This window comes from Macaca fascicularis, chromosome 2 (assembly GCF_037993035.2).
Source record: "Macaca fascicularis isolate 582-1 chromosome 2, T2T-MFA8v1.1".
NCBI lineage: Eukaryota > Metazoa > Chordata > Mammalia > Primates > Cercopithecidae > Macaca > Macaca fascicularis.
In genome coordinates this window covers 18,845,313-18,860,580 of record NC_088376.1, presented here as the reverse complement: position 1 = coordinate 18,860,580, position 15,268 = coordinate 18,845,313, and the positions used below count along the sequence as shown (strand labels likewise).

Below are 15,268 nucleotides of genomic sequence, written 5' to 3'. Positions count from 1 at the left end.
TATTTGGCAAATGACCTAATTATCACAGAGTTGGTTCTTTCTCACTGCTCTACTTCCCGCTAATTGCATAACTGCTGGCCTTCTCCCCCTGACAAGGAAGAAAAACAAGGACAGGGGTGTGTGGAGAAAACAGTGACATTCAGTTTTAATTCATTTGAACCTGCTGCCAAGCTTAATTATGTAATTGGGAGAGTGAGACGGGTGGGCTTACAGCCACTTGGGCCAGAGTTTCTGATGGTTAGCATTTGCCAGTGTTGTGTTGAGGATTTTAGCAGTTACCATAAAGCATTATTAGCTGAGGCTGAACTAATCTCCCCTTACCCTTCTCCTCACCAGATGTAGGTACAGAGGTTGCTGTTCCCAGACTTGATTATTTGTCATTAAGGAAAACAAATTGAAAGCAAATTGAAGTGGCTTTATTCCTTGCTAAATGCATCATTATTCTTTAGGAGCAGTCTCCTATTTCATTTTGTTTTCTTCTGATTGTGATGTAGTATCTGCTGTCATGTAAAACTCAGTAATGCAATGTTTATTTCCAGGTGGGAGTATTTTTTAGGGTTACTTGAGACATTTTTACATAAACTTTCATTGTAACTAGTAAAACTAAGTATATATGAAAAACACATAATTCAGTGAAATATTTCTGATGTGGTGGCTTATCCCCTATTTATAATTTTATTTATGAAATCTTTATCCCCTTGGCTTGGAGCCATCAATACAGATATTTTGTACAAAAGGGCCAACCTCTCTCTCCTTGCTGGCAGAATGACTCTTTATAAGTATACTTTTCTCCAAGTTTAGCTAGAATGTCCCTGATTTAGAGAAAGCTCAGGGTGTCTCATACCCTCACAGAAATGTCCTCTGTTCAGATTGGAGTTTAGTCCTGGTGGTCAGCATCTTCATTTTGTCATATCCTGTGTACCATGTGGGGTTGGAAAGGAAGAGCGGAAGCCAGAGAGAAGGCACGCTAGAGTAAAGGGTGGGAGTCATAAAATAAGGGGCTGCCTGCTGGGTGGCAGCATGGCTGAAACAGAACCTTGACCACTTAGCATTGTGTGCTCTTTATAGCCCAACAGTATTAACAGACATTTTTATCAGTTAATCCCTGTCATAGTTCCATGAAATAAGTTAACATTTTTTAAACGTGCTTTCCATTTATTTTCACAAATATTTATTAAGCGTAGGCTGGATGTTAGGTACGGTCCCAGTACCTGGGGCAATACAAAGAAACAACACCTGGTAATGGAGAGTACTCTTTTATCTTCCAGGTACAATGGGTGAAGGGGAGGATCCTTGTCTAGAGAAGGGCCACACTTTCATGAAGTTTCTAGATACGCCCACCCTTCTACCTTCTCAGGGATGTTATTCTATAAATTATCCACTTGTCCTCCTGAAGTTTTAATCTATTTTCTGCTTGATCTTTCCCATCAATATTCAACATTCCAAATGCCAAGAACAGTATCTGTCCTATAGAAAGTGGTCAATAACTATTTGTTGAATAATTTACATGAATACTCAGCAGTTTCCTACCCTAGCTTCACGCTGGAATCAGGTCGCGCGCGCACACACACACACACACACACAGCCATAGCATCTCCTGTCTTAAAGCAAACAAACAGAAACAGCTCAGTTGACCTTAGATCCCCTGCTAGCTAAATCTGTTTCTTAATTCCTTTTTCCCAGCCAAGATAACTGCAAAGAGGCCTGTAAATCCTCCTCCTCATCTTGCTCATACTCTTCAACTACTCCAGCAGGCTTCAATCCCCACCACTTGCCTAAAGCAAATCATGATAATGACATCATGTTTCTAAACACACTGGGCATCTTGAAGCTGTCTTGCTCAAACTCTCGGTAGCATTTCACATAATTTATCTCTCCCTCCTTCTCAGAGTACTTTTTTACCTTGGATTTGAGATATTTGATTCCCTTTACATTTCCTTCTTCCTCTCTGACTCTCCAGCTTTCTTTGCAGTCTTTTCTTCTTATGTAATGCTTAAATGCTGAAGTTGTTTGAGTTCTAATTCTGGATCTGTTTTTTTTTTTATACTTATTCTGGGCATTTTTGACTATTTCCTGTAAATAACATGTATATCTTTGTGCTGTTGTCCTCCTGTATTTCCAATTTCATCTCCATTTCTGAGCACCCACCTAATATATCCAACTGTGATTTGGCATTTCTATTGAAATATCTCCAACATTTCTGACTCAACATGTGTCAGGCCAATATTTTAATTTTCCTTTTCCCCTGCTGGTTCTTCCTTGAGTCTTCCCATTTCAGTATATCACGTATCTATTCACCCAGTGGCTTATGGCAGAAACAAAACCAAACAAACAAACAAAACCAGTAGTAACCTTTGTCTATGTCTTTATGTCTTCCTTCTTCCCAATTCAATCAATCCATTTACAAAGCCCTGTTAATTCTGCCTCCAAAATACAACTCAAACCATCCATTTCACCCTATTTCATTGCCAGCTGCCATTCTTCTGGAATGTTGTAATAGCCCCTAAGTCATCTCCTGATTCCATTCTAGCTTCCCAGCTCCCCCACAACATGGCAATCTCAATTTAAAAATGCAGATCATTTCACACCACTGCTTCTTTAAAACTTTCAATAATGAACAATCAATAATTAAAATCTATATTATATGCTCTCATTTACTTTCGAGGAAGACCTACAATTTTGCAATTATATATTCATTTGTATGATCATTTGTTCTTGTCCATCTCCCAACACAACTATTAGTTGCATGAGTGGGAACTGAGGTTTTTTTCCACGACTGTATACCCTTTGCTTAGCGCAGTTCCTGAATGAATAAATGAGCCTATGAATGGATGAGGAATATTGGCCAAAGTATAAGGTACAAGGTGGTTCCCATCTCAATCTCATCTTAACTCATCAACCACTTCATTGACAAATGCACTGATCATATAAGCTCAACTAAATCATCTTATATGGAATTGTTTTATTCCATTCCATTTAAGGAATTTTCAAGAATTGATTCCTTTCTCTGATGAGCTTCAGAGGCTAGTAGAAATAGTTTACAATGTGGGAATATAAAGCAATTCATGGTATGGTGTATTTGAAAGGACACATGCAGACTTTACTTCAAATCCTGGATCTGCTCAATGAATGGCTTGTGATTCTAGTCCAGTTGGATCACCTTACCCGAGCGTCAGTTTCTTCATGTGTATAATGCGCATGAAGCCAGTAGTACATGGTGTTATTATGACTTCACCAATGTGTCAACTACCCAGCACAGAAACTGGCACGTGAGAGATGATATCCAGATTATAGTTTTGCTTTCTTCTCCCCTTGACCCTATTTCTTGACTATAACTTCCTACTTTTTTTTTCTATCTTACTCATCTTAGTGGGTGGTAATACTTATATTACCCATTTAGTTTGACTTTGTAGGAAGAGAAGAATTAGCAGTACTTACAGAACAGGCTTCCTTTTGGATTAGAAATACAAACTTCACAGCTTCTCTGCCCAGCTTTTCAAGAGCACTTTATGGTACACTGCTGTGTAACAAGTTCATTTTAGGATAACATGCTGGGAGGGAGAAAAAGAAGATGAAATTCAGGGGAAAAAATTAAAAAGTTAATTAAAAGAAACAACTTGGTAATTGGATTCATCCTTGCACACTTCTTTGGTTATTTTGGGGTGGGAGGAGGTGTCACAGTACATGGTTAGGAGGTTTGCTTCAGTGGCTCACCTCAGAACTTCTAAATGAGACAAGTATAAGGATACAGATGATTCTCTGCCTGACAGATGAGAAGAAGTATAGGATACATATGGTGAGCTTTTTAAGCATGCCAAACAAAGCTGTCCTTATACTCACTCTTGAGAATTTATATTTCACAATATTCTTGGCAGTTGACATTGCTGTTAGGCTAAGCCTTGGACTATTAGCTAGCTTCAGGACATGCAAAATGGCCTTTTCATTGACTCTTTTACTATTTCTTTGCTTTCACTATGTATACACATCCACACAAGCACACAATCAGAATAGCATAGGGAATTTGTATACCCTTTTTAGACTGTACACTAGAAACAAGTAAGCAGATAGTGGTTATTTTTAAAAGAAGCATGGATATTTATGTATTTAATCATTCTTTTTCACAGATCCTTAATAGTCAAAATAATTTAAGATGTTATCATTGAGACAGGATAATGGAGGAGCATGGGCTTAGTAATCAAATGGAACCAGGTTTTAAACCCTCTCATTCACAATATTTACTTATTCATGAAGTAGACATATATTTATTGAATGTCTACTGTGTGCCAAGCACTATTGCAGTTGCTAATAACCTTTTGCAAGTTCTTATTATTGTTTTTGTTAACATCAATATTTGAAGTTTTGAAAATTAACTTTAGGGAGACAATTTTTTGTATTTTCCAGCATTTTATGAAGAAAGAACACAGTTAAACAGTCTATTATCTTACTCACCAAATTAGGTTAAATTGGGTTACTGATTGTACACTCAATCTCCAAAACAATGCGTAGAAAATAAGAGTTACTATTTTATGTCTAGAGATATTATGGTATATCTCTCAAAGCGTTAAGGACCACTAATCTAACAGCCTAATGTTCAACCAGGGTAATATGTCAGAAGAAACGAATGCAAGTCTATCTGTAAGCTTGTACTTCATCAGTTAAGATAGAGATTCAGCTTTTTGTGAATACTAACAAGGGGATTTTGTGTTTTCACAGGTTATGGTTTTGTAGATTTTGACAGTCCTGCAGCCGCACAGAAAGCGGTAGCATCTCTCAAGGCAAACGGTGTGCAGGCACAGATGGCTAAGGTAAGATTGATGTTTAGGGGTGTGTGTGTGTGTATGTGTGTGTGTGTGTGTATATATGTATGTGAGAGAGAGAGAGAGAGAAAGAGAGAGAAGGAGGAAGGAAGAAGGGGAGATGAAATGTTTTTCCTTTGCTCTGAGCTCACTCAAACTTGGAGTTTGCAACAATTTGGTTTATATTTTCTTGTTAGGGAAAATAAGAAACTCCACATGAGGTTTGGCTTAGGAGAATCTGTCTGGCTTATTTCATTGTTTCTTTACGTATATTTATTATTGTATCTTTTGTTATGGTAACCTCATTAGAGATTTAAGGACACTTCTGAGTCTCTGTTCTGCTTGAGAAAGGTGGGGCATGTCAGTGTGTGTGTGTCTGGGACTTCTACTTGTAAACAGTAGAGTAGTAGAATGGAGTAGTAGAATTATCAGCAACTTGTCTTTGATAAACTGTGTGCTAAAAAATGTGTGTGTTTTCTTAGCTGGGGAGAGCTGATTATTGAATGATGGGGTTGTCTGATCTGTGCAGGGAAATGAGCTTAATTGAAGTGTACTGTGTCTATATTGCTAGAATTTCACTTTGGCTTTTATATAGAGAGTTTTCTAAGATAATTTTGGATATTAATAATTTTCAATAATTATTGTTAAATAGAATATGTATTCTAGAACCCTCTACCTGAAGCTGTCATATACTTTATTTTCTAAGAAAAGAAGCTAAATTATTTACAATCCTTTTGTATCCTGATTGCAGTGGTGGTTACAAGAATCTATACCTGATAAAGTAACATAGAACTATATGCACACATTGTGCCAGTGTCAGCTTCCTGGTTTCGATATTGCATAATTATATAAAAGGTAAAATTTTTAGAAACCTCATGAAGGGAACATAGGATCTCTCTGTACTATCTTTGCAACGTCTTGTAAATCTATAATTATTTCTAGATAAAAACTCAAAACAATTGTTTATAACATGGATGCTTGTTAGATGTCTGCTTTAAAATGATGGCCATTTAGGATTTATTCACCTGCAACCTAAGTCTTCAAATATGCTTTCTGATTGATAATAGTGAACTTACTTATCTCCAGATTCTGTAAATTTTAGGTGAAATTGTCAACAGACCTTGAAATTCTGATCTAATATATTCATGCTGTGTTCATGTATACACTTAAACTTAACTATTCCCATAAGAGTTGAGTGACATAATGATAAAGTAGTCAAATTTTCAGTTATTTTGATTTTATTGAGATTGCTAACATTATTTTATAACATTTTCCAATTTTGACCTCAAATAACTAGAGGTAAGATATTTGGTTTCTTCATCTTTGGTTGTCTTATAGTAAATTATACAGACCATATCTGTTAACCTTTTGTTGCGAGTCACTTCCCATATAGATTACTTTGGTGAACTCATTGTCCTTTATGACACATGAATAGTTGTCCAAGGCAGTATAAATTTGAATTCTTTCAGCTGTGTAATGTATTCTTCATCAAGATTATGCCTGGAAGCTTTGGATTTTTTTTCATGAACTAAGATTGATGAAGTTAGTATCTTTAATTAATAAGGAAATTATATACATGTCTTGGTTTAAAGATTACTTGGCAAAGAGTCAATGGCATTAAGTAGTGACTTCCTATACCCAGAAAACAAATGATGAAATGTAGCTGTTAGGTATATGTAAAATATATAACTTGAATTTGGACTGAAAGCAACACCTACTTCCAAGAAAATGAATATAAAATGCTTAACGAAAAAGTTGTTATTGGAATTTCTTGATCTATTCCATTGGTAAACTCCCAAATCTAGAAGTTAGCAGATTGTAGCACTTTAGAAGTAATGAAAACAGCATGCATAATCTCCACCATTTCGAATGTCCTCAGAAGATGTATAGTTAGTTGTTAGATAAAAACCACTGCCATCTTGTGTAACAGGAAAAGAAAATTGACATTGATTTTATAACTACTGAGGAACCATTATGAATATTTTTCCTAAGTTTCCCAGTATTCTGGTGCAGCAAGAATCCCTCTTTCTCCCTCTCTCTTACCCACCTCCACACACCCACTGACTCTTTCGTTCTCTCTCTCTAATCACTGACATCTCACCTAGTCAGAAGGCTATTTGATTTGGATAAATATTTTAAAGAGTTCCTAAAATGATTATTTTTCCTAGCCAGCATTTTGGCTATTGGCTCGTGCCCACTGTACAAAAAAAGATATTCCAATTGGAATGTGTAAAGTCACTTTTATTTCTGTAGTTTGCTCAAAGATTTTACCTTATGAATTCTGCTGCCTGTGAAGTTAATTCTTATTCTCTTAGCTTCAGACTCGTATCTGCCTACTGGAAAACTTTCAGCAATGAATGACTCTGTAATTTAACTATCCATAAGAAAATAAATAGGCTCCCTTTGACAATGAAATAGGACAAGCTTGACCACCTGTATTAGCAGATTTCTCACTGAGCTATTGGATTTCATGGCATTTTCCTCCTTTGTCCTGGTGATAACTATTATTTATTATCATATAAACCTGCAGTCTGCAGGGTGTGTGAAACGTGCACTATATTTTTTGCCATTTAAGTATCTACTGAATCACCTCCAGCATCCTTGTTCTTATCAATATCCTACTATGCAGGTTGTGGTGTCACATTTTAATGACTCCAGGATTTTAAAACCAAAATATTACAAATACTCTACTTTCCCAGTAGTAACCTTCAGCTAACATAAAACTCTCCCTGTGAATTGTCTTATTTAGCTAGCTTATTCCAGTGTGTTCATATGGAAAATCCAAAATAGCAAGTCATCCAAGAAGTGGTAATTGATTAATAATGAATAACCATTAACGCAGATGAACATTTTTCTGTATATTTACTGTTCTGCCACAAAGGAGTGTTTTTGGTATCAAAAGACATGTTTCTTTTAGGAAATCAGATTCAGAATATTTTAGTAATACATAGTGGTTAGGAGCATACATTTGGAGGGAAGTAAACTTTGCCTTGAATCCTGACTGTAGTACCACCTGGCTGTGTGACCTTAGCTAAATTATTTAAATATCTCTGAACTTCTCTAATAATAACTCTCAGGTTATAGAATTGCTGTGAGAATTTTGAAAAATACATTAAGTATTTAGCATAGAGCCTAGATCATAGTAAGAATTTAATCAATGTTATTCAATAAATATTGTTATACATTAAATTCAAATTTGCTACTAAACCTTTTATAAATCCTAATACATGTTTTAAGTGTGTGTTATTCCAAATTAGTGTCTTTAAAATATATAATAAGTAGCATCAGTCAGCAAACATTTTTATTGCTTATTCTGTCTAGGCAGTGTACTGAGTATTGGAGAATGAAGATAGAATAAAAATTCTTTTTTTCTGAATGTTTAACATTTCTTGTATCTCCTGAATTGCTGCAGCTTCAGACTAAGAATTTTGGCTGTTACTGTTTCTGGCAACTTCAGGATATAGAGAAAAAACTTATTGGCCAAGGAATATGTGTCTCTATAAGCATGAAAAAAAAGTGAAGAAATCCCTGCTAACAATACGTTAACTTGCAGATATTTATTTTACTCATGTATGAAGAAAGCCATAGATAGACAGCGGAGGGCAATTCTTTGGAGTGCCATCAAGGATCAAGACAGCTCTCCCATCTTTTATCTCTGGCTTTTATGTCACACATTTATAAGATGGCTTCTAAAGTTCCAACTCTTGTATCCACAGCTAATCCAGGAAAAAGAGAAAAAAGCAAATAGATGAAGGGGCAGTATGGCTGATTTCATCCTTTTAAAGGCTTTTCCAGAATCTCAACTCAGCAACTTGTGCTTACAACTCAAAAAGCCAAAACTGAGTCACATGGTTTCCCCCTTTCTTGTAAGAGAGTATGAAATGATGAGTGTTTTGACTTCTTTGCCTCTGCAGTAGAGAAAATTAAGAATAATCCATCCCCTTGGCTATCCAGCATCCATGATATCATTAAAGGTGGCATGCATAGATGCATTTTAGGTGGCATGCATTCTTTCCCAAAAGGAACCCACCTCAAACCTGTGATTGCATCTGGTGATTCCGTTATCTCCAACAGGCCCATGGCTCCTCTTCATAGCTCAGCAAGTCATAACTTTAAAAGAGAAGCTACCTGTCTGAATTCCCACAATGTAGTATGACCCAGAAGCAACAGGATACATGCATTTAAAGGAAAATGACTATTTAGGAAAGGAGAAAATGGGAAGCAAGCCTAAATTATTGATCTCAAATACATATCAAATCCTGTGAGGTGGAAATAGAATTCTTGCGTTGTCAGGGCAATAAGTTCCTTGGTTATCCAATCACATAACCCCTGATTCTCTCATACAGAGAGATCTTACTTGCCCCTTATTCTATGTGGCCTCATTGGGTCCTCGCTAGAGAACTGCACAGCTTTGGAGGCTTTTCCTGGATATATTTAGAGACACTAGAATGGGTCTACATATTAAACAGTCATGAATTATTACCAGCCAGTCCTTGAGTAATCTCAGCCTTAACAGGTCTCTTTCTTATTTGCTTTCTGTCGATTCCAAATATGAGTAAACACAGTGCATCTTATTCTAGAGGAAAAGTCTGCAGAAAAGAAGTCACTTCCTCTCAGGGTCTTCAGATAAGACTTCATCAGGTGTACTACCAGACTGCCATTACAGTTCCCAAAGGTGATTCGCTTCCAGTGGGATTTGTAGAGTAAATCTCAGTTAAGCAATCACAAAAGAGACTAAGTTTCCCAGAGGATGTCAAGTACCTTGACAGGCATAATATAAAAATATTATATCTACCATGACAGAAAACTAGATTGAGACCAGAGGAACGGACTTCTCTTATAAATCAATGACCTTGATAGCAGTTGTCTTTGAAAAAAAGAAAAAAAAATCAGTGGATTATTTAAATTGAAATTAAGAAGACGAAAAGTCAAAATCAAGGAATATACCAAAGCAAATATTTTAAATTCAAACACACACACATACACACACACAGAAGGAATTTACAAAATATATCACCACAGTGAAGCCATATCAGTTATATTCCAGTAGAAGAATTTTAGTTAATTAAGAAAGGGTGTATTCAATAGAATATTCTTGAACATTTTACAAAAGTACAACTATTGGCCTCATAATGTGGCTTATTGTCTACCAAAGCTACTCTTATGAATGCACAGATATATGACAGGCATTGTCAGTCACACTCCTGTAGCATAAGATCGTATTAGTACTTTTTGTTTTTATCATTTATAGGTAAAGCAGAAGAAACAAGCTATTTGATATTTATTGGTCACTACAGTGGGATGGAGCCTCCTGTTAAACATAGAGGCTTCTCAAGGACTCTTTATGTAGGAAGGAAAGAGGCATTGTTCCAGGGTAACTTGAGCAGGCGATTAGAGAGATGTTTCCTGAGACTGGGTGGGAAACAATCAATACTTTATATAGTAATGTACAAGGGCTATCTGGGGATACTAATGTTCCTAGAATAGTGTCCATGTCTTTTTGTTTATTTGTTCTGCAATAAGATCAAAGGATCAGAGATCCCTATATGCTATCATTTGCTTGTATCCCATTTTTCCCCCATGGGGACAAGGGCTGTAGCCTCGAATTGAAGCAGGAATCTCTCATTCTCCTACTTTCTCACCACATTTATGTTGAACATCTACTATCCACAAGGATTATTCTACATGCTACAGCCATAGTACTGAGCCAAACAAAGTTTCATGAAGTTCACATAGGGGATTACAAAAAGTAGCTGTTATACAAAGATATATAATTTATTAGATTGTAACAATAGGTTTGAAGACAATTAAAACCAGTTACAGTTACAAAATAGGAGATGGGGATGCTGGTTAAATAGGATATGGGGATGGTAGTATTTTAGGTACAGTGGTCAGGAAAAGCCTTTCAAATCATGTGACATTTGAACATATATCTAAAAGAAAGGAGAAAACTATACTTATATTTAAGCAATAGTTATGAAAAATTTCTATAGTAATTTAAAATAGATCAGACTCTTTAGTGAGATAGCGTCTTTGGGTTTTACTATTGTCTATATCCTGCATCTTTATAATAATAGAAGAGTTGCATAAACTACCATCATTTCCCTCCCTTTTGTGGGAGTTGTCTGGTTTCATCATCCTAATATTGCATTGTTTAGAATTTTTTTTCGTTTTTTGTTTAAAGTCAAATTCTAATTGGTCAGTAAATTTTTATTTCAACACTTAAATTCTTCAAATGATGTTGTTCTATTGTTGTACGAGTGGGTGTGAGAACATGACAAGACCCCCTCTTCTACAGTTGTGGAACGCACTTTAAATAACTGTGATTCCAAAGGAAAGCATTCTGATGTTGCTTTTCACATAGTTCATTACTCTTGAATGACTGATGCTGTGTAATGTAAACCTTGCTCTATCTTATTTCCTAAAGTGAATGTTTCTATCATTTGCTCCTGTGGGATACATCTTCAATAGACAGATCTCTCTAAAAATATATAAGTATTATTTTTCTCATGATTGAAAATTTTAAAATTTTGTGGAAAAGAAATACTTATTGGCTGGTCTTTTATATGTCTATAAAATATTTGTGAATGTCTGCTTTGTTGGCTGTGTCAATTTGGCTCAATTTTTTTCCTGATCCAAATGCTGAATGCGGGGATTCTAAACTCAATATTGAAATTGTCAGGGTTGATCTTAATCCTATTCATTAATTATTTGAAGTTTTTGAAGCAGACTCATCTAAAGTTAAATATTTGTATTAGCTTATATCAAATGATTTCCATAATCTGCCTGTGGCTACTACCGTCTGCTTTTACAAGGACTCTACTGTGTCATCTTAAGTGAAACAGTGCGTATGTATACCAGTAAAATTCTCTGCTTTCCTAACATTGGACAAAAACAAAAATCAACAAAAGAATTGCCTCAGTGTCTTAAACTGGGATCCCTACCAGTTGACCAGGCACTTGCTTACTGAAGGATATGTGTGGAGTTCAAGTTCTTTTCAACCTATAAGAAATATTGGCCAGGCACAGTGGCTCACGCCCGTAATCCTAGCACTTTGGGAGGCTGCAGCAGGAGGATCACAAGGTCAGGATTTCAAGACCAGCCTGACCAACACAGTGAAACCCCAATCTCTACTAAAAATACAAAAGAAAAAAAAATTAGCTGGGCGTGGTGGCGGGCATCTGTAATCCCAGCTACTCGGGAGGCTGAGGCAGAAGAATCACTTGGACCCAGGAGGCAGAGGTTGCAGTGAACCAAGATCGCACCATTGCACTCCAGCCTGGACGACAGTGCAAGACTTAGTCTAAAAAAAAAGGAAGGAGGGAAGGAAGGAAAGACGGAAGGAGGGAGGGAGGGAGGGAGGGAGGGAGGGAAGGCAGGCAGGAAAGGAAGGAAGGAAGGAAGGAAGGAAGGAAGGAAGGAAGGAAGGAAGGACAACACTTTCACACTTTCATCCTGCCTCTTTGAAGAGAATGTGTCTCCACAGACTGATCTCAGTCAATTACTCATTTCTTGATGTACTGTTGAGAAAACCAAATAATGAACAGTCTTCATTCATGGCTTTAATAATTTGTTCTTAAAGTTGAAAGGAAAAGGTATTTTCTCTAATCACCATTGTTGTACATGGGGTGTGCCTAATTAAAAGTACTGCTTTGTCCCATGTAAATTCTGATCCCATTGAAAAAGACAAAGAAGTATGTCAAAATAAGAAAACTATTGATTGTATGACTGCTGGTATTATATTAGGAAAATGTGACTTAGGTTTGTGTGGAAAATGAATCTTTCAATAGTGAATGTCAAAATTTGGGTTAGCCATTCAGTCACAAGGAGTGCCGGACAACCATGTGTCTCCCCACCCATGGATGAGATATTTTCTTATTATGATACCTAGGAGGAAATAGTGAATATGCTCTCTACTGGCAGTTAGATCCCAAGGAGAAGGGAGAGAGCAATGAGCCACACTTGTTGAGCTCTTGCTCTCAAACTCACAAGTCAGGTGAGTTATTATTTCTCCCATTTGGAAGTATTATGTAAGTGGACAAGTAAGACAAGGACCAGGAGTGTTACACCACTATCTTTCCATAAGAAATAGAAGCAATGGAAGCTTTCCTAGCCCCAAGTATATAACCAACTGTAACTGGCTTTCCTGCTTTCCTGGCCCCAACTCTTAACCAACTATAATTGCTTTCTGCATTTTATTTTTGTACTGTACTCTAAAGAAAATGATTGGATGAATTGGAATGGTAGAATTAAGTAATATATGAATTATGCTAAAGGTTGAACATTTTAACATTGAGAAACCTACAGACTACCGAGGTTCATGGTCCACCTTCTGTTTCTGTGTTTACTTCTGGTGTGCTCTGAGACTCTCTTCAAGTCCTTTAACTATATTTATTCTGAAAAAAGGCAAGGAAACAGACAAAATGATGCAGGGAATAAAGGAAATTATTTCTTGAACATCAGCCTTATGCTAGTGAATAGGTTAAGTGCTTTTATAATTATTATCTCATTTAATTATTATTAGGATCCTTGGAGGTAGATGTTATTACTCCAATTGTAAAGATGAAAAAATAGGGGATGTCCCACATTCACTAACATAGTCAGTGGTCTTGAACCCAAACCTTTCTGGTTCCAACGCCTTATTCTTTCCAAGGAGATCATAAATCTGCTAATGCTGTTTTCTAGTCTCTTCAGCAGAGCTTGGCTTTTGAATTTCTAAAATGGAATTACAGACTGGATAAAATTATTAAATCAGTGGACTGCAGAATCTGTTGGAGTCTCTGATATACATAGTGGGGCTTCATGAATCTTTGTGGAATTAATGAATATGGAAATGAACAAATGAATAGTCAGTATTTGTTATATTTTAATGGTTTTCAATTCTGATAAATTTTTGTGACCTCAAACTGAATTTTGCACAGAAATAGTCCTTTAATTTACTATCCTAACCAATTATTCAGGAGAACATAATTCCTGAGCTCACAGACAATGGTTCAATGTAATCCTTCTAACTATTGATTGGTGGAATGGGACAAGATGGACATCTTTGTTTCTGAGAAAATAGATGACAAGAATTTGGAAAGACCAATAACTCTTATCTTTTGGAAGTCTTAAAGAAATTGGGTATACACTTGCATATATTTACATGTGTATGCACACATATACATTCACAAAATACATGTCTTTTAAAGATGTTTAATTATCACAGGTAGCTATAATTTTTCCATGCGATAACACAATAACTAAAAAATGTCTGATAGCTCCTCAGCACATCTGCCTTTTATTGAAAGTGAAACCTAAAGATAAGTAATAAACAAACTTGAATGATAGCCCTCTGTGATCTCTGGTTTTGTGTGCATGCTATATTTATTACACTATGATGTGTATCACTTGGGTGGGCACTTGTGAGAGTTGTTCACAAATGCTTACAGTGGACACACAAAAACAAAACAGAAACTTGAGTGTTGTGAACAAGAAGGCAGCATACTCAGTTTGATCCTCTTTACCCACCATGTCCAAGACACACTTTTTACCTGCTATTTGAATGACTTAACCATACCATGAAACTTAGATTCTGCTGGCTGAATCAGTGGGAGTTGACATTCCAACATCTGCAAGCATATTAACTCCTTCTTCATATCTAAGAAGTATTCCAAACTTAAGAAAATATTCAACTTTAGAAAAATGGTAAAATTAAAAATAAAACCAGGCTTTTCTTCCCTATTGAAATGGGTTTGTTTCACTTTTCTGTGAAAGTGACATTAACAATATCATACCTTTCTATAAAGGAAATAAAGTTTTACATGAAGCCATACTAAGAGCTCATTTTTTCATGCTCATGAATTACTTTTAGCCTAAGGATCCATTTGGAAATTATATTCATATATCAAAGATAAACTGTCTTCCTTGGTGTTCGTATTTAAGGTAACTAAACAAAGTTGCTTGATGAGACCAGCACAAAATGAATTTTACTTTTTTCTGATTCAAAGGTAAATTTCTTGTAAGATGATAGGCATTACTGAAATCATCATCATAAAAAATATAAATCACACTCCATGAGAAGAATGACATGTTACTTGTGGACCAATACTTACCAGTGTATCGTTAGGTATCTGGTTTCAGAAACATCCATAGTTAGACATTAATGTAAGAAATGTCACTACCTTATAAAGCTACAATATCAAACAAAGTGAAGTTTATTGTATTCAAGAATGCAGCACATAAAAGTCTGTGTTCTAAACTCCCAGAAAATATTGATTTGCTAATGTAAAATCATTAGAAGTGTCTACCCAGCTTCTGGTTTTATATATTCCAGAGGAAGCCACTCCCAATTTCTCCATGAAATATGCAGAGAATACAGTAAAGAATGATCAACAACTACCCTTGAAAGACCAAGGTTAATAGGCAACGGATTTCTAGAAGCACCCAAGGATTTTATAATTACTGATAAAATCTTAGAGCAAAATTGAGAT

At 36.0% G+C, this 15,268-nt stretch overlaps 1 protein-coding gene across 25 annotated transcripts in view; it reads left to right on the top strand.

The window, feature by feature from the left end:
• The window catches only part of RBMS3 (RNA binding motif single stranded interacting protein 3), a 1,486,333-nt gene that overhangs the window by 1,025,491 nt on the left and 445,574 nt on the right, over positions 1–15,268 (top strand). For all 25 annotated transcript variants that reach the window (XM_074030865.1, XM_005545572.5, XM_005545568.5 and 22 more), the window contains one exon: positions 4,714–4,805. In XM_074030865.1, coding sequence (XP_073886966.1) covers positions 4,714–4,805 — 92 coding nt within the window. The remainder of the gene's footprint in view (positions 1–4,713; positions 4,806–15,268) is intronic.